The sequence below is a fragment of the Camellia sinensis genome, chromosome 15 (genome assembly GCF_055761805.1).
Source record: "Camellia sinensis isolate YWXY chromosome 15, ASM5576180v1, whole genome shotgun sequence".
Lineage (NCBI taxonomy): Eukaryota > Viridiplantae > Streptophyta > Magnoliopsida > Ericales > Theaceae > Camellia > Camellia sinensis.
Genome location: NC_138975.1, coordinates 132,283,922 through 132,304,928, shown reverse-complemented (window position 1 = coordinate 132,304,928; position 21,007 = coordinate 132,283,922). Strand labels below are relative to the sequence as shown.

At 38.2% G+C, this 21,007-nt stretch overlaps 1 protein-coding gene across 1 annotated transcript in view; it reads right to left on the bottom strand.

Moving 5' to 3' along the window:
* Positions 1-6,185: 6,185 nt before the first annotated feature.
* LOC145813536 (uncharacterized) overlaps positions 6,186-21,007 on the bottom strand; it is a 37,949-nt gene continuing 23,127 nt past the window's right edge. Inside the window, exon 2 of the mRNA XM_082909028.1 lies at positions 6,186-6,892. Coding sequence (XP_082765154.1) covers positions 6,672-6,892 — 221 coding nt within the window. The 3' untranslated portion in view covers positions 6,186-6,671. The remainder of the gene's footprint in view (positions 6,893-21,007) is intronic.

Below are 21,007 nucleotides of genomic sequence, written 5' to 3'. Positions count from 1 at the left end.
CTATTAAAAAATCAACAATGATAGAGAGCTCTAAAAAGAGCTCTATACATGTGACAAGGGAAAAACAAAACAAACAAACAAACACACTGGCACACACATCACATTGCAAGTGAATCCCACTTATTTAAAACTCTCTTTATAAAACTCTCAATCATTTTTCTTAAAAAATTCTTCACAACTCATCAACAAATCCCCTTTAGCAGAGATTTTTTGTTTTTTAAATTTTCTAGTCCTTGCATTCTAATATATGTCTAATCATGAATCATATTTTAAGATTTTTATATAATCTTATATTTAAAAATACATAATAGGAGCACATAGTTGAAGCACGTTGTGAATGTTGATAATATGAATATCAAAATTATTCATCCTTATAATAATTTAATGTTATGTTTATTAGTGTGATTAATAGTTAGTAAATTAATAATTTATGGGATAGTATGAGATAAGTTATCCGGTTAAATTAGTGAAATAAATAATTCTATTTTATCTACGTTTATTTTGTAATGAATATGAAAATATATAATCTTAATTATATGTTTCTTTTGTATTATTATTAATTGTAGGCTTAAAAAAATCGTCAATTTTGTTGAGTAAGTATCTATCGAAATCTAATTTAGATAACAAACCAAATAATAAAATGTGAGTTACACAGATTAATTAATCACAATCATATCCACAAGGTCAGCCATTGATCTCTATTTGAAATAAGGTTTAACTTTACGTAAATTTTGGCAAATTTTGTTCTCTATATTCATTTATATTATTTTGTGAGAAAAATTCCCATTCGTTACTTTTCTTTTCTTTTTTGATTCATAATAAAAAGTCACCATAAAAAAGTCAACTATTTTGCTACGTTTTTACATGTATTTTTGTAAAAAAAAAAAAACTAAAATAGCAACTTCATTAAGTGGATAAAAAAGTAAAAAAAATATTGATTAAAATATTTTAAAAATTTACTAAAAACACAAAAATACGGATTGAAAATTTAAAAATTGGTTTTGGAAATTTGAAAACCAAAAAGAGCTATTGGTATAGTTTATATGGTTGTTTATAGTTTTTATTTTTTATTATAGATACTTGTGTCATTTATTTGGTACAATTTTTACTTATAATTGATGAAGTAAAAATAATTTAAATTAATTAATTTTTTAAAAGCCGATAGATGCTTCTAATTTTTTATCTTCTCAATTTAAAAAAAAAAAACATGTCTACTGTTTTACAATTTTCTTATACTGTCTAATAATCTTTTTCAAAAAAATTCACAAAGGCCTGTTTTGGAAACTTAGCTAAAAATCAACTTTTTAATTTTTTTGAATCACAGTGTGTTTGGTTTGAATTTTCTCGATTAAGTTTTTTGAAAATTGAGTTTTTTAATTTTCGTATTGTTTTGTTTTTAGTGAATATTTTTTAAATTTTTAAATTCTTTTATTTTTTTAAATGCACCTAAGTTAGATGTATCTAAAAAGTAAAAAATTTGTGAAAAAATATTTTAAAAAATTAATAAATACATAGAAATACAAAAAATGTACTGAATTGTTGTATTTTTTTTTTATATTTTTGGTATTCAGTGAATTTTTAAAAGATTTTTTTTACTTTTTAGGTGTATTTATGTTAGGTGTGTCTAAAAAGTAAAAAAAATCAGTAAAAATAAAAAAATACAGAAAATAAGAAAGTAGAATTTTCTGAAAAATATTTTTTAAAAAATAAAAACAAGCAAGCTTACTTTTTTATTTTTTTACATATTTTTTTAAAAAAACAAAAAAAAAATTAAAAAATTAACTTCGAACTTACTTTTCAATCTAACGTAAATAGGGGCACATATCAAGTCCCAAGATAGAAATAATTTTAAAAGTTTTAAAAACAGATGAAAATACGTTTTTATTTTTTATTTTTTAAATTTAAAAAATATATATATACCAAACATGTCTATTGTTTCACAATTTTTCTTAAGAATTATCTAGCAAAATTCACAAAATGTGAATGGCGCACATATCAAGTCCCATCGAGCCTACTTTTTTTTTAGGGGGAAAAGATCATGTACACATTTTAGACGTGTACGTATGTACATTATAATTAAAAAAATAATAATATAATGATATATATTTTAAGTTATAATTTAATTAAAAAAAAGTTATAATATAATCAAATATCACATAAAATATAACTAAAAAATTTATAAATTATAATTAAAATATTATCATAGTTAAAAAAATAACATAACTAAGATACATGTAAGTTTCGTTTGGTTTTTAATTTTTGACTAAAAAAATATAAAAAAACAAAATTAACTGCATAAGCTAATAAAATAAAATATTAAATCCAAACCATAATTATTACATTTTTTTCTCAAAAAAATTAAAAAAATCAAACCAAACAAAACTAAAAAAACCAAATTAAAAAAGTTCTAACAAAAAAATAGTACCATACGAAGACGTAATATGTTTTTTTCAAAAGAGGTTTGTAATAGAATTTCTCAAGAAAAATCAAGCCTACTTTTTGCACTCATCATAATCAAATGTTTAACCAACCACCCCCATTGAAAAAATGTGTACGATTCTCCCCTTTGACTGTAGTCTATAGAGATGGTACGCAATCAATGACCCATCATTTCTACCCAAAAAAAAAACAAAAAAGTGCCCATAAAGATAGGTCAGGTCGGCAATGACCAATCAGGATATTATTGAAAACTGACATTTTATTCAGAATAATAATGCCCCTATAAATTTATCAAATTATCTCATATTAATATTTTGATAAATTATAAATATATCTCTTTAAAATACAAACCACTTTATTTGGTTAGAATTTTTTAAAAACTTCTACTTTTTTATTTTTCATATTTTTTATTTTTACTAAATTTTTTTAACATTTTAAGCAATTTTTTTAATTTTTAGACATATCTAACATAAATATACCTAAAAAATAAAAAATTTGTAAAAAACCTTTTGAAAATTCACTAAATACCAAAAATATATAAAAAAAAACGAGAATTCAGTAGATTTTTATGTATTTATTAATTTTTAAAATATTTTTTTCAAATTTTTTACTTTTTAAATACATCTAAGTAAGGTGCATCTAAAAAAAATGTTTAAAATTTTAAAAATATTCACTAAAAATAAAAAAAACACGAAAATAAAAAAAATTAATTTTCAAAAACCTTAATCTAAAAAACTCAAACCAAATACACTGAATGATTTTCTGTAGTTTAAAAAATTATAAATAGCTTATTGTTAGAATTTTTTATTTAACAGTATTAACTAAAAAAATAAAATTTATAATTACTCTCCTATGTAATAATAAAATTACTTAAATTATTAATTGAAACGTATTTCTAACATCATTAAAAACTGTTAATTAACTTAATAATTTATTAATAAAATAGGTGATCTGTTATGAATTATAAATCTCAAAGAGTAAAATGTAATTTTTAAAATCACATAAGGCGATTCATATTTTTTTCTTAATATTTTAATACGAGAGAAGTTTTAATTAAACATCCTGCTTAGCGATTCTATTTTGACATTGGTAGTAGGGTGGTGGTGGTTGTGGTGGCGATCGAGATGGTGGTGACAGTGATCATGATGTAATAGGATGGTGGTAATGGTGATGGTGACAGTGGCAACAAGGTGATAGGAGAACTGAACAGAAGTAGCAATTAAATAATAGTCATATATTTGTTAAGTGTCAATAAAAAAAATAATACATTTTTTTAATGGTAATTTCTTGGCTATTCTTCATGATGAAGGAAGGAATAGATATTCTCATATTTTGTTGAAATAACTATTTTAATGGAATAATTATTTTCATTTAAATAAAATCTATATATTATATAAGGAAAATTAGATTTTTAGTGAGAAGCCTTGTGAAAACTTTAATATCTCGTACTAATTTTCTTGATTTTCTTAATTTTAAACAATTAAGAAAATCTTCATTGGTTAGCTATTATTTGATAATTCCACATCGGGAGAAGAATGAAAAAAATGAGTTGTTTTACTCATATAAAGTAAATTTTATACTCCCACCCTATTTAATATTGTAGTGTTTTGTATGTTTTAATTCAATATATATTGTACTGTTGTACATGTTTCAATTTAATATAGTTTAAATTTTAAAAGTTTTAATTAATTAATTTTGACCTAATCGATTAGGCTAAATCATTTTTGATTTGATTAATTCGTTGTTTTAACTGCGATCTTAATGGTTTTATCAAAATATATTGATTAAATTTGTTTGATTCGTAATAAATTAAATATTGATCTAATTAAATATTGAAAGACTGAGATTGTTTGATTAGAAATAAATTTTTCGTCCAAATAATTGTTAACTTTTATTTTATAATCTCACATCAAAAAAATAAGAAAAAAGTGAGTTATTTCACTTATATAAAGTAAATCTTAATAGTATAGTATTGTATATATTTCAATTCATGACAATTTAAATTTTAAAACTGAAATAATATTTAAAAGTTTTAATTAATTAATTTTTGTATAAGTTGGTTAGTCATTTGACCTAACCAATTAGGCTGAACCATTTTAGATTTGACTGATTCGCCTGTTTAATTGTAATTTCTCATACTGATTTTATTAATTTTAAACAATTAAAAAAATTTCATTGACTAACTTTCATTTAACCATATAAAAATAAAACTCCAATTAGTTTATGATTTATTTTATAATCCCACATCAGGACAAGAAAAAAAAACAAAGTTTGTTTCACTATCTATCTATATATTATATAAAGAAAAAAGAATTTTTAAGAAAAAGCCTTCTAGGAGATCTAAACCCTTATTCTCAAATTATTAAATTTTCTTAATTTTAAATAATTAAAATTCTCATTGGCTAGCTTTCATTTAACTTTTATTTTACAATCCTACACCAGAAAAAAATATAAAAATTGAATCGTTTCACTTACATAAAGTGAATCTTATACATCAATTTATATAAGCAAACGGAGATTTTTAGTGAGAAACCTTATAATCAATATCTCATACTAATTTTTTTGATTTTTTTAATTTTAAACAATTAAAAAAATCTCCATTTTTTAGCTTCCATTTAACTTTTATTTTACAATTTCACATAGAGGTTTTAATTTAAAAAAATAATTTTGTATGAGGTTTTTGAAACTCTCATAATATATCTCCTTAAAATATTCTTATGTAAAATATATAGATATATTAATAATCTCAACGTCACTCTTACTACTCCTTAATACAAAAATTACAAGATAATTATGATAATTTTAAATTTGTATTTAAAACTTACAAATTATGGGATAGATTATTATAATTTTAAATTTATATTGTGTCAATTTTAAATTTAAATTAATATATTGATTTTCATATTTAGTGACAATTGAAATTTTAATAAAATAAAATTTAAAAATTTTAATTAATTAATTTTTGTGTAAGCTGGTTGGTCTTTTGACCTAATTGATTAAGCTAAATTATTTTTTGTTTGAATGATTTGCTGGTTTAACTGCGATTTTAGCGATTTTACCAAAATATATTTGTTAGATTTATTTGATTCGGAATAAACAAAAGAACTGAGATTGCTTAATTAAAAATAAACTTCTCACCCAAATAATTGTTAATTTTTATTTTACAATCACACATCAGGAAAATAAAGAAAAAGCAAGTTGTTTTACTTATATAAAGTGAATCTTATAAATAGGTTTTGAGGGAAAAACCCTCTAGAAGTTTCAAACTCCCATCCTAAAATTATTGAATTTTCTTAATTTTAAACAATTAAGAAAATTCTCATTACGTAACTTCCATTTACCTTTTATTTTACAATCTTACATCGGGAAAAAAAGAAAGAAAAGTGAATTGTTTCACTTACATAAAAGTGAATCTTATGCTGCTCCAATTTATATAAATTATTCAATTTTCTTAATTTTAAAAAATCTCCATTGGCTATATTTCATTTAACTTTTATTTTACAATCCCACATAGGGAAAAAAAAGGAAAAAGTGAATTATTTCACTTACATAAAGTGAATCTTATGCTCTAATTTATATAAACAAAATGAGATTTTTAGTGAAAAACTTTATAATCAATATCTCATACCAAGTTTTTTTTTTTTTTGATTTTCTTAATTTTAAACAATTAAGAAAATCCCTATTGACTAGTTTCTATTTAACTTTTATTTTACAATCTCACATAGAGGTTTTGATTTTAAAAATAATTTCGTATGAGATTTTGAAATTCTTATAATATTTAACTTTAAAATAATTACAATCTTACATCGAAAAAAGAATGAAAAAGTGAGTTGTTTCACTTATATAAAATAAACCTTATACTCCCATTTAATATTGTAATATTGTACATGTTTTTATTTATTTATTGGTACAACGGAAAAGGAAAAACAACAACAAAACAGAAAAAAGAAAAAGAAAAGCTAAGAACCCCCAGAACAAGTTCTGAGATAACTCTGACCAACCATATCCGCCACTAGTTGACCTCGAATTTCTTCCGGAGAGTCATCTATAACAACCAACATCTCATTTTGATTTGCTCCCATTTTTGCAAGACCATCAGCACTCTTGTTGCCCTCCCTTTTGACATGTTGAATCGAAAACCCACATCGATGGATGAGAAACTTGGAATCCTCCACTAGACTTCTCAATGGGGAAGTAACCTCAATGTTCCCCTTTAGCATATCAATAGCATATTAGGAGTCTGTTTCGATGCTAAGAGCCTTATAGCCTTTCTCGAAAGCTATCGTCAAACACCAGTATAGTGCCCAGATCTCCGCCTCAATGCAGGTGCAATTTGTAAGCTTCCCGAAATATCCACAAAGCCAAATGCCTTTCTCATCTCGGATTAGTCCCCCAAAGCCACCATCACCTGGATCTCCCTTTGAGCTTCCATCCGTGTTCATCTTCAATTTACCTGGAAGAGGAAGAGACCAGCTAATTAGCTCATCATCCAAACTGTTCACAATAGATATATTAAAAGCATCTTTAATATCAGTTGCATATCTATGTATAATGTGGATACTATGCTGCCAAGGCAATTCAACATTCTCAAAAATCTTAAGGTTCCTATTTTTCCAAATTTGCCACAATGAAGTAACAAAAAAAAGTGGGCTCAATAAAAGGATGAGATTTAGACTTTAAAGTGGACTCCACCCAAATTTTAAAAGACAAATTCTTGCAATTAAACAAACAAGTACTACAATTCAAACCAATCCAAATAGATCTTGCTTTGGGACAATTTCTGAAGATATGATTCAAGTTTTCAACCTGATCACCATAATTATTACATAAAGCCGAGTTTGACATTCCTCTAGTAACTCTTAGGCTGTTGGTTAGCAACTTCTGATGCAGAGCCAGCCAAACAAAGCCTTTGAGTTTTTGAGGGATTTTCAATTTCCATAACCAGAGCCAATTCCTAGAATTAGCTCCCTGATCGTCACCAACTCAAAAGCCGAAGCAGTAGTGAAAGCATCACATCTCGAGTCCTTCCAATGAGGCATATTTGGATAAGTTACAAACCTAGGAAGCTGAACCTTCAAAACAAGATCCCAAGCTTCCCTAGGAAACTTAACAGATATAGCACCCACATCCTATCTATACTCTTAATCCAAGAGAGTATCCACTTTATCTGAGCTAATGAGGTGAGAATTAGGAAATAAGGAGGCCAAACTGCACTCCCCACACCACCAATCATGCCATAAGGATACATTAGAACCATTGCCAATACACCATTTGCTACCCTTGACGAGAATGTCATGGATTTTAAGAATGCCCCTCCAAGTGAGAGAAGCTTTTCTCTTACTAGAATAGTTGAGCAGGGAGTCCCTGTAAAGGTATTTATTTTGGAGAACTTTAGCCCATAAACAGGACTCCCCACTTAGGAGTTTCCAACCCAATTTAGAGAGTAAAGCAATGTTACTATCCTTGGCCTTCTGAATGCCAAGCCCACCAGATTTCTTACTGTTGCACACCATATCCCAATTCTCTAAATGAATCTTTTTGGAGGTGCCCACATCACTCCATAAAAAATTCCGGTTCAATTTATCTATGTCCTAACACACTCTCACAGGTAAGTCCATAGATTGCATCATATACGCCGGGAGGGCAGAGGTAACCGAATTAATGAGGGTGGCCCTCCCTGCGATAGATAACATATTCGCTTTCCAACCAGTCAACTTGTTCTGGAGTTTTTCAAAAATGGAAGCAAAGTGTGCTCTGCTTACTCTGTTATGAAGCAGTGGTATACCAAGGTATTTACCCAAATCATGGGTGAGGGGAACACCACAATTGCTACTCAAACTCTTAGCCTTAGAGGTAGGCACATTTGGAGAAATGAACAACTTAGATTTAGCGATGTTAATTTTCAAACCCGAGCAGTTGCTAAATTGATTTAAAACAACCATGATGGTATCACAATTCCTAGAGTCAGCCTTGGCAAAGAGGAGAAGATCATCAGCAAAAAATAAATGTGAAATAGCAGGTCCCCTAGCAGAAGCCTTAGTACCCTTCCAATCCCCACTACTAACTTTCAAAGTGATCAAATTAGACAACATTTCCATACAAAGAACAAAAAGATAAGGGGATAAAGGATCTCCTTGACGGAGTCCCTTCTTGAGATTAAACTCCCGAACTGTTTCCCCGTTCCATAACACAGAGGAATTGACCTTAGTAACACAATTCATGATAAGCTCAATCCAATGAGGATTCAGATTAAAGTCAACCAAGGTATCATGAAGAAAGGACCAAGAGACATTATCGTAAGCTTTTTCAAGATCAATTTTGAAAATCATATCTCGTTGTTTACCTTTTTTGAATCTGAGAGTGTGGATGATCTCTTGGGCAATAATGATATTATCATTGGTAGTCCTACCCGGGATAAAGCTGCTTTGGTTTGGGCTAATCACATTTTCAAGGAAGTGTCTAAAGTCTACTCACCAAGGTTTTAGTAAGGGTTTTATTGTAGACGTCCCCGAACGCACCAGGAGGGATGAGTCCCGTTCTGTTCATTTGGGGTTCACTACAGTTCGGACTCTCAAATCGTCACGGTTCTAAATCTGAACCAAAGAGTCCAAATCCGGCAAATCGTTTCGAGAAAACAGATTTTGAAAGAAGTGCCAAACATGGACTGCTTTGCCAGATACAGAGTAGCCACCTAAATATTTTATTTTGGGAGAAATTTAGGAAACCCTAACTCGTTGCCTAAGGCCACGTGTCCGTCATCACCAAAGTTGCATCGGCTCGGGAACTTGGGTACGATTGGGGAAGGTCACTTCTTGAGCACCCCCGCTCGCCCGATCAAAGATCGGCCTCTACTAACCATGATATCTATTTTTGAAAACATTATGTGTTCTTATTCCGGTTATTAGCCTAGATTTACTATGTGATGCGCACAGCATACAAGTATAGACTGGATCGCCTGAATTGGAACAAAATATTTCATGTTTGTTTGTTTGAAAATGGTTTGATGGTGCTACTCGCAAGTAGGCTAAGATGTGGATTTGCCACCCTCGGGTGGGCTTAGAAAAACATGATTTTGCCACTATCTAGTGGGCTTAAAACACATTTGATGAATTGTTCAAATTCAAATAACCCAACCTTCACCCATAGGTATTCAGGCAGTTATATCACAAAAGCATATAGCCTCATGGTAAGCATGCTATTCATGGCAGTCACTCACACGCATGCAAGGATGCTAAAGCATAAAACTTACCGGGTACTCCAAGCCAAAACAGAAGCTAATTAGAAATCCATGCATGATCCTAATTATACGGAAATGCCTAATGCAACACATGCAAAAATGCAACTATAGCAGGCTCGGCTATTCTAAACATGGCATATGAAATGCTACAGCTAACATGTATTCAACTTGGAATTGAAAATACAATGCAGTTAGTATGATGCGCCGAGCCCGGTGCATGCAAAACAGATGAATGAATGCAAACATGCTATCATACTGTATGCTAATTGAAACATGCCCTAATCTAACCATCATAAGCGGGTAAATAAAAGGGAGAAAGACGTGGGGTTGGAAGACATACATCACACACACGGACACTTATTACAGTTGTGCCCTCACTCGGAGGGTCCGAATAAATAATATACAGTCCCAAATAATTACAGTCCAAATATGTACAAAACCCTAATTAATTGAAAAATTAAATTAGGAAAGCAATAAATTGGCATGCAAGCCAGGGATTGCCTCAAATCTGCTCCGGATGATGGATGATGCATGCTCGGGTTGCCTTGTGCGGAGAATCCCTCGCGATGCCCCGATTTGCCTATGTTTGCAATTGTTCTTGGAATGTGTGCCAAGCTCCGAAAGACTGCTGATTTCTGATTTGCTGCAACAGAGAGCAACGAAGGGGCATGGCAAAGTATTTTCACATATGTATGCTTGACTACTCTTCAGGGAGTGTAGTCCTCGGTCCTCGTGCCACCAATCACGCATATCGATGCATGATGGCCGAGGAGTCGAATTGCACGACTCAATATGAAATGAATGCACATATAAACACAACAAAACCTAAACTCCATCATGGATAATCCGGAGTGTCGGTGACTGGGAATTGAGACACGTTCCGTCACTCAAAGTATGAAACGTCTCTCGTTTCCCGTGCTCGGGCTAACTCCTATCCCAAGCACAATGTAATATGCATGACATGCATGAATGCAACTAATATACAACCTAGCATGCATAATGCTATGAGATGGCATACACAATGCACGATGTAACAAGGCATACGTAATGCTCTAACATACAACCTAGCATACGCAATGCTATAAAATGAAATGGCATACTCAATGCACAATGGACTTACACCAACATGAGTGGACCTCAGCCACACTCACATTAGTAGCCATACGATGAAAATGAGACAACTCGAAATGCGTGCCCACGTGCACGCGAACCGAGGATCGACCCTAAGGCACCAAATGCCACTCTAACAAAACATGGCAAGGCATGGAATATGCCATACTAGCATGCAAATTTCAGTAGCAAAATATGATGCAAAACGGCCCCAGAACATGGAAACATGGCACCCGATACATGGAATGAGACCCGAAACATGAAATTAGGTACATGGAATGACCTATGGCTATGCAAAGCATGCATTATTCGAACATGAAGTGTGAAGACATAATCAAGACAGTCCCAAAATAAGAATATTTACAGTTTTAAGCAAGGCCAAAAAGTGAACACAAATAGGGCTAAGTTAACATGCAAAAATGGCCCCAAAAGAGAGATAATGAAGCAAGTAGCAGTTGCTGGCCCTAAATGGCCAAGAGCCCTTCAACAAAGTTGAAGAGGGGCTCAAAACATGGTATTTTACAATTAGTGACCAAACCCAAAACAGTGCACATCCAAGCTTAAAATACTATGCAAAATAAGGCCTAAAGAGAGGTTTAAACACAAAGAGTAAAAAGGGAGCTTCAAAAAGCAAAAGTCCCTTGATCAAACATGAAGAGGGGGTCAAAATAAGGCTATTTACAGTTCGGACCAGAGCCCAAAAACACAAGCACAAGGGGCTAACAAAACATGCAAAAGTAAGGCCAAAAGGAAGCCTCAAACAGTGAAGAGCCCTTCAACAATGTTGAAGAAGGGCTCAAAATAAGCAACTTTTCAGTTTATGAACAAGCTCAAAACAGTTTACAAATGAGCCTAAAATACTATACAAGAAAGAGGCATACAAGAGAGGTAAAGAAGCAAGTGGTAGCTAGAGACCTTAAACATGGAAGGACCCTTAATCAATCATGAAAAAGACATCAAAACATGACTATTTTCAGTTAGGGTCAGAGCCCAAAAATGTAAGCAAGTATGGCTTAGATATAGAACAAAATAAAGCACAAAAGAGGAAGAATGAAGACTCACCCTTGTAGACCAAGTTTCAGCAGCTCTTGGCTTGAGAAAAGGTGCTCCTAAGCTCTGGAAAATCAGCTCTAAGTGTTGGAAAGGATGGTGGTGGTGTGGTGCTATGTGGTGGTGTAGAAAGGGGTGTGGGATTTGAGGGGTTTTGAGGGTTGGAGTGTAGAGAGAGAGAGATACAATGTAGGAGGCTTAGATAAGATTTTCTAACCCCTCTAATGGGAGCTGGAGGGCCTGGATATATAGGCAAAAGAGGGGGGAAAAAGGGGGGGGAATGGAATTCAAATTTCCTCCCAAAAGTTGGCCCCCCTGGATACAAAATCTGGGGGGAAACAGAGGGCATTTTTGTAAAGTACCTGAAGAGAGGATCATGGCCGGCCGGTTTCCTAGGGTTTAGGTGGCCGGTCGGCCTTCCCCATGGCCGGTCGGCCAAGGGTCAAAAGGGTCAATGAAGGTTAATGGCTGGCCATGCCAAAAAGAGGGCCTCTCATGTGTGCACAACACGTCAAAAACTAGAGAGAATGAACCAGGAGAGAGAAAAGGCCACTTTTAGGAGGGGTTCAAAAGGGTCACACACAATTACTGGCCGGCCATATGATATTGGTGGCCTCCCAGGTGTGTACAACACAAATATGTGGTTTGGGGCAAGAAAAAGTGGCCTTAAGGTGGTCAACATTGGCTTTCAAGTGGGAAAAACGGGCGATGGAGGAATAAAACATGGTCGTCAGAACAATTGCTGGCCTCCCACCCTTCTACGACCTTCCTAACAATGAAATAGAGGTCCCTGCCAAAAATGAACTCAAACCGAAGCAAAATGGAGGTTCGGGGGCCGAAACGCGCAGCCCGAGGCCCCGAAAACTGACTGTTAGGCACCGGAAGTGGTGTTCGTCCACGAAGTTGGTTTTTCGGACCGCAGTGTCCTTCAAAAGGGAGTAAATAAGATGCATGCCAAAAATCAGAGCAAACGGAGGTGGTTAAGCGGTTCCGAACCGAAAACATAGCCAACGGCTCCGAAAAACCGGAAACCGGACTCCAAACGGGCAAAATGGCCTACGACCACGAAACGTAGCCTACGGCCACTGAGAGATGATCTATGAGACATCTCTCTCCCTTCTGGAAGAGAAACAGAGAAAACCGAGCCTGGTTCGCGAACCGAGGCAAAACACGCAAGAGCCCCAAGTCCGGAGGTAAGGCTCGCAGCCGAAACTTTGAAACCTCAGAACGAGCACAATATGCAACATCACCAAGCGCTCAATCGGTGACGTCTGAGTCTTAAGGTCAGTCAAAAATGGGGTGTCTACAGTTGCCCCTCTTTGACAGAACTCGGAAGTCATAAGTGACGGGAGTGAATGTCAAAGCCTAGAGACGACCCATTTTTGACAAGGCCGAAGACTTAGACAAACATACAAAATAACAAAGATGTGCCCACAGGCATGCCCGCAGGCAGGGGCAAAGTGCAAAATGATATGCACAAAGCCGAATGTAGCTCATGATCATGCAAATGCAGCAAGCTGTAATGAGGCAAGTATTCGCAAATAGATGCAACAGTTTTAAGCAAGAATGCAAAGCAACAACTACATTTCATGCAGTTAGGAATGCAGAGAATTTATTTAATTCTCGTCGCGTCTCACACGGAGAAGATACGATACCTGCGCGATTCGTCTGGTCGCACCAGCCTCAAATGAACCGTACATACAATATCATGCCTGCAAAAGAAAGAAGCTCAACAAGCACAACAGATCTAACAACATAAGTTTAATGTGATATCGAATGCAGACAATCGCGGTGCCGATAGAAAAGTACATCGCAATGCGGGAAGGAACGCGCGTGACGACGCGAGTTTAAGCACGGAGGCTCAGTGATATCAAAGAGACGTCCATAACAATGCAAGTATGTGCATGAGAATGCAAGTCACATGCATGATAACGCAGAACAAGCGTAAACCAGGATGTATGTTTGTCCCAAAACAATGAGCAAGGAAATGCGCGTTTCAGCGAGGATGACTTGATCGCGGCCTCCGATTCACCTCCCGAAGAGGTTACAACATGTTCAAAAGGATATATCTCACTTTCGATGAGTAATGATGAGACACGCATCGGGAGTTGAAGCAAAGGTTCCGGCGGAGCGATTTCACAACAGAAAGTGCACTTCTCTTGTACTTTTTCAGGTCCCGGGGACTCCAATCCTCCCCAACATTTGTAGAGAGTTTGGTGGGCATCTTGGGAACACCACCGGCCAGTTTTACGGCAAGGGGGAGGCCAGTGGCCAGCTTTGGGGGAGAGGGGTGGCCGGCCTGCCAGAAAAGGTGGCCGGTCGGCCACCTAGCCCAGATTCGGGGCAATTTTGTCTTTTCAGCCTCTTTTCTTTAAATACACTCATCCAAACACTTTGTGCTCACAAGTGCAGCTCCGAAAACATCTCCTCTACCTTCCCAAACCATCTTCTCTCTCAGATCTGTGCTTTACACGCGTTTTCCAACGCCCCACGCAAGTTGTTTTCGCGAAATCTTTTAGTTTTAAGCACTTTGAACCGATTAAATTTTGATTTCGAGGCTTATTTTCTCATTTTTGTCACTTGAGGTGAGTTTGTCTCAATATTTTGAAGATTTTCTCGGGAGTTGACTTTTGTTGACTTTTCATTTTCCGAGAGTTGACTTTTGTTGACTTTTTCCAATTTTGGCTTATTTTTGCTCATTTTCGCCCCTTTTTGCAGATTTTCTGAAATGGCTGGTCATTTCCCCCACGGTAGAGGTCCTCCGGAAGCCGGAGGTGATCCCAATATCATGGCTCTGCCTCCGAGGGTTCGACCTTTCATACCCGAGAGGTACGACCCACCGGCACATATTCTTCCGCGAGCTATTTTCTATCACTTCACCGATTTCGACGAGCGAGCACCCGGGGATCTCCTTCTGCGGGAGCTAGAGTATCACCTCTCCCATGAGGCACGAGAGGTATTTACTTCGTTCTTACCTTTTCTGTAACATATTATGAATTTTTCATGCATTCTGTTTGCACTCTGAACACACGGTTCAATCACTTGAAGTCCTGAACACTCAGCCCATAAATTGATTGTGAACACACGGCACACATCGGTTGAGCGTTGAACACGCAGCCCCACACACTGATTTTCTGAATACATAGTCCGAATTGAAGGTGAACACGCAGCACACACTGATTGAGAGTTGAACACGCAGCCCAAAACACTGATTTTCTGAACACACAGCCCAAATTGAAGGTAAACGCGCAGCACACATTGATTGAGAGTTGAACACGCAGCCAAAATACTGATTGTGAGTTGAACACGCAGCCCAAACACTGATTTTCTGAACACACAGTTCAAATTGAAGGTGAACACGCAGCACACACTGATTGAGAGTTGAACACGCAGCCCAAAACACTGATTTTCTGAACACACAGCCCAAATTGAAGGTGAACACGCAGCACACACTGATTGAGAGTTGAACACGCAGCCCAAAACACTGATTTTCTGAACACACAGCCCAAATTGAAGGTGAACACGCAGCACACACCGATTCTGAACACGCGGCTCACTTACTTTACTTTGCACGCAGCCTATTCATTTTATTTGCACGCAGCTTATTCATTTGATGCTGAAACATGTATTCATTCTGAATACAGGTGACTTCTCGCACTGTGCGGGGATATTGCTCTACCGCGGTGAGAGATTGGTACGCCAAGCTCCCGGAGGCTGTTCGGGATTTGGTTGGCTTGGCGGGGTTTGGGCCCTTCTGTACTGGGCTATCTCGTTGTCCTGCCAGGAGGACGTTGATGGCCGCCTTGGTGGAGAGATGGTGGGACACCACCAACTCCTTCCATTTTTCTGCCACGGGGGACTTGACTATGACCCCGTTTGACTTTGCCGTACTGACTGGCCTTGACGTGGGAGGTTGGCCCATCCCTTACGACGAGGACATGGGCCAGTGGGAGGCTGCTTGGATATATTTGCTGGGGGTTCGCCTGCCTGTTGATAGACCTTCGGGGAGAGTCTGATACACCTGGTTCTCTTCCCATTTCCGGCGGGTGGAGATGGAGCCCGGGACTCCTGAGGAGGTAGCACAGTATGCCCGCGGCTTTCTGATGTTCCTCTTCGGGACCACTTTGTTTGCCGACAGGGGGAACACTGTTGGGCTTTATCTGTTGAGTGCTTTGGTGGACCTGTCACAGGTTAGATGGTATGACTGGGGTGGCGCCGGCTTGGCTACCCTTTATTGCTACATGAGTGCGACCTCCCGCGGACGGGGGGACTTACTTGGCGGCTATTGGAGAGCCTGGGAGGTACTTTCTGCCCTCTTGATTTACATTTTTGCTCCTCATTACCTGCACATTGCACACACGGCGCACTTTATACTCTGTATCGTGCACTTTGCCCTCAGCACTTCGTATTTTGCTTTGTTTTCCACAGTTGTGGGTCTATGTGTATTTCCCGACATGAGCCCCGGAGTTGGTGGTAGAGGGACCTCTCGTGACCCCGTACTCACCTGTATTTGAAGGCCAGCACCGGCCAAGACCTCGGGAGTCTCTCCTTTATCTGCGGCAGTACTTCGACACGGTGCGGTCGACGGAGGTATTTCAGAACTCTCAGTTCTTTCTGTTTTCATCTTTGATTTGTCCTGTACATTTTCGATTTCTGCTTGGTTTATGCGTCTGTTATCCGTAGATTACATGGCAGCCCTGGGCGCCTTTAGGTGAAGGTCTCCGATTCCAGTTTGCCGGAGGGTGGGATGTCTCCCGGTACAGGATCCTGTTCGAAGGGCCAGTTGGTAGGGCCTGGTTTTTGGGGGACCCCTTCTTGCGTCAGGTCTGGGGATACACTTCTCAGGACCCTCCCTCAGCACCCCCAGTCGATATGCGGATTGCTGATAGGCTCTCTTCCCGGGATGTTGTTAGTGCTATGCTAGGTACTGATGCTTTGCTACATCTTGAGGAGGGGGATTACGCTACTTACCGTCACATATACCTGATGCCTCCATTGACGGGAGTTCGTACTCCGACGATGAGGCCTGCTGGCATGCCATCTTCGAGCCAGGCCCGGGCTCGGGCTGCAGACGCCCCTTCCACCAGCAGGGCTGGTACATCTAGAGGTGGGGGTGGATTGGTTCCCCCGATTCCTCCGACTTATCCTCATCCTGGATGGCCGGACATGCCGACCGAGTTGATGGGGTGGCAATATGGGACTACCTCTCCGATTCCGATCCCGATAGAGCCTCCGATGCCCGGCCATCGATATGTCAGAGACCCCGACTCACCACCGGTATGTTTTATGACTTTGATTCATTACTCAGATACTTGGACGTTCATTCCTTTACTGATACCCTTGCCTTTGCATCTACATCCCCCTGTTGAGTACATGGATCAGGTGCTCGAGATGGTAGCCTCACTTGAGGGGATGGTTCTGCGGAGGGAGGCGCAGTTGTCCATCATGGGCTTCCAGGTACCCTTTAGTTTTCTGGCATTTATCATACTTCTGATGATATGCTGATTTCTACTGCATTGATAGGCTACTTGTGTAGAGCACATCTGACACACACCTCACTTATACACTGTGTTTACATGTGCCCACTTCATGTAGTTTTCTTGTATCTACATCTGACGTACATATTTGGACTGGTGTATTTAAATTGAACTCTTTATTCTCAGATGCCCCGGGTATATGCTCAGCCGCAGGCCGGGCCACCTGGGCCTTCTCGGGGAGGTGGACCATCCGGGCCTTTTCGAGGAACTGGGCCATCTGGGCCTTTTCAAGGAGCTGGAGGGGGGGTCATCTTGTAGACGCAGAGCACACATTGTAGAGGAGGAGCCCGGTGAGGATGAGGAGGAGGAGGCTGCATATCGTCAGTCGGAGACATCTGCTGACAGAGATGACGGCTCCGGTCTTGGTTCCGGGAGTGGAGGCGAGGCTGAGGGGGATCCCGAGGATGACGACTCCGATTCAGATGATGATGATGGCAATGGTGGCGAGGAGAGTCTATTCCACAGAAGAGGGCGAAGAGGGCCTCTTATTCCTGCTCTTGAGAGCACAGATGCGGCTGTTTCCTATTTTATTTATCTTTTTGCTAGTAGTTGTAGCATATTGTACATTATTGGGCAGTTTTATTCTTTGTAAAACTTGTGCCTTAGTCTGTAAAATGTTGTAACAAGCGAGGCATGATGGAATGAAACAGCCTTTGAAAAAAGTGTTGTATTTTAAACTCTTAGCATCATATCGCATCATTTTGCACCATAATGAGATTGAATGGAAATGTGCATCGTGCATTTTGCCCAGTCAGGTAGTGAATCAACGCAACAACTTAACTTTCTAAGATATAACAAAACCTTAGCAAGTTTACAACTCGATAAGCAAAACACAATAGTGTTGACAACTCAATAAACAAGACTCAAACAAAAATTGCTTAAACAAAGAGTAACAACTCAAAAACACGAAACACGACAGCTCGACAAACAACTCGATAAGCAAAACGACAACTCGATAAACAAAACAACAACTCGATAAACAAAACTTAACAAAACAAAGTGTACTTCGGACGATCTGGGCAACGGAACGCATCCGAAACAGAGGGAAATAGAGGCCTTCGACACACCCGTTGCATGAAAATGCTTGAAACTTTCTCTTGGAGGGTAAAACAAGGCTAAAGACACACATTGGAGCATGGCCGGCTACTTTTGGGAGTCGGCTGGCCAGATTTATTGCAAAGGGGAGGCCACCGGCCAGGTTTTTTTTAAAAAAAAAAAGAAATGGCCGGCCTGCCAGAAAAGGTGGCTGACCAGCCACTCAGCTCAGCAACCGTCAAATTTTTGACACTTGTCCCCCGAATAGTGTCTCTTCTTCTTTAAAAGCCTTAGCTTCGTGGTTCATTCAATTCATCTTAGTTTTGCACAAAAATGGAGGCATTTCTCGTTGAAAATCTCACAGCTTGGATCGCTTCTCTAGATGGTTCGGAAAAGTTGAACTTCCAGGGTTTCGGCTTGAATGCACTGTTCGCACTGAGTCGCACTCCGCTGCACCTTCCTTTCCTCCATGCCGCGGCGAGGTTTTGGAACCCGGTGACGTATGTCTTTAGCTTTGGCGGGCAAGAAGTATGTCCAACTTTTGAAGATTTTCAAGTTTTGATGGAATCTGAATGTCATGAAGAGATCTTGCCCCAGTTCCGCTTTGGCCACGCCCAAGCTTTAGGGTGGATGTGTGGACTCACCGCGCATGACGCTCGGTCTCTGATCTGTAATGGGGAACTGGATATCCTCGGTTTGATTCATCGCTTTTCTGACGCTGGTGACCACAGCAATCATTATTGGCAAGGTTTCCGGTAACACGCCCTTTGCTTGTGCCTGCTGTCTCACTTTCTACTTTCCCCGGGCTTTGGCGGATTTAGCATTCGTCTGATTGAAATTGCTCAAGGCTTGAAAGAAGGAAAGAGCTGCATCGCCATGACCTTGGCCGAGACACTGATGGGCTTGGATGCTATCTATTGCCGGGAGACGACTAGATTTGCTGGGAGTCCACTGCTGCTGCAGGTAATGTTTCCCACCCAATCTTATATATGTATTTGCTCACATCACTCGACCCTCAGGCTTGATTTTTCTCACAAAAACCCTTTTCTCACTTTTCTCTCACCATATATCTCTCTATTCTTTATTCTCTCATTTTTCATCCCTCCCCAGGTATGGTTGATGGACAAATTGCAGGTTGTGGACTCTTGCCCAGCCTACTCAGCTCGAGGCTATTTCTTTCGACAGCGCCTAGTCGATGCCCCTGATGAAAGGTGGTGGTTTGATTGGATGTGCAATTTGTCTGCAGGTCACATTGCTTGGCATTGTCCTTGGCTCAATCTCCCGGCAATGAGCTATAGCATGTCCCGACTGATCGGGATCCAATTGATTGGTCTGACCCACTATGTGTTCTACTTTCCGTTTCGGTTCCTACGCCAGTTCGGTCATGATCAGATTTGCCTGCCAGAGGGGATTGAGTACCCGGCTGCTTTCCCGGTCCGAGGTGCACAGCTTGCCTGATATGCCACAGCATGGAGGACTAGAGAGCTCCTGGCCCCTGCTCCCACTTTCAGTTGCACTTTGTCTGACGAGTGTTGGGACTGGCTTAATGAGGAGGCACAGGTCGGGCCCAGCTTGGCATCAGAGGCTTCGACCAACTCTGGGAGGGGGCGCAGGGATACTTGACTTGACTATACCCCAGATTTATTGCTTTATTAGTACTTTCAAGTTTTCTTTATGAATGCAATAAAAAGAAACTTCGACTGTATGCAAGAGTAGGAGAACTCTGTTTTGAAATCAATGAAATTAAAGGTTGTGGTACAGAAAATTTTTCGCTTTGGTCCAAAAATGGTCTTAGTTGTAAAGAGATTAATTTGAACAAAGTCAACTTTTATTAAAACTTTTCAAAGCCGTTTTCGATATGGATCAGAATTGGACACGCCTGAGATCTGTCACTGAGATGCACAAACCCGGATCCCTGCAACTGGAAAGTTGCCCCTAGTCTGAAGAGTACTGCGGCACTGCATGGCAACGGAAAGTTGCCCCTAGTATGAATAGCACTGCACCGGAGATTCCAATGGAAGCCCTCAAATGCTGATAGACAAAGATGACTGAGATGATCAAATGGATAGGGTTGATCGGGGAAAAGTTTATGGCTGAACTTCAGGATGAAGTTGCCTACGTATCCCAAAGATGAGAATCAAGCCTTACGTAGTTCAGGCTTAGGTTCACTCGAGTATTTTCACTCTCCTTTTACGCTCTAACTTTTGCCGAGGTCGCCCTTTGCGGGTTTTCAACCTTGCGAGCTCAGTTTTTATATTTTTCAATTTTTTTGTGCTCTAACTTTTGCCTAGGTCGCCCTTTCGGGTTTTCGGCCTAGCGAGCCTCTCAGGGGTAATATTTCTTCAACTTGTCCATGTTGATCGGTTGGGAAAATTCCAGGCCATCTAGGTCCATCAGAACCACAGCTCCACCTGACCAGGTAGCTTTGATGATATAGGGACTAGTCCAATTAGGTCTGAACTTGCCCCTTGGGTCGTAGATGGGAGCTCGGTTGTCCTTGAGCACCAAATCTCCTTCGTTTAGATTCCTGGACTTAACTTTCTTGTTAAAAGCCCGGGCAATTCTGCGCTGATAACCTTGAACATGGTATAGTGCTTTC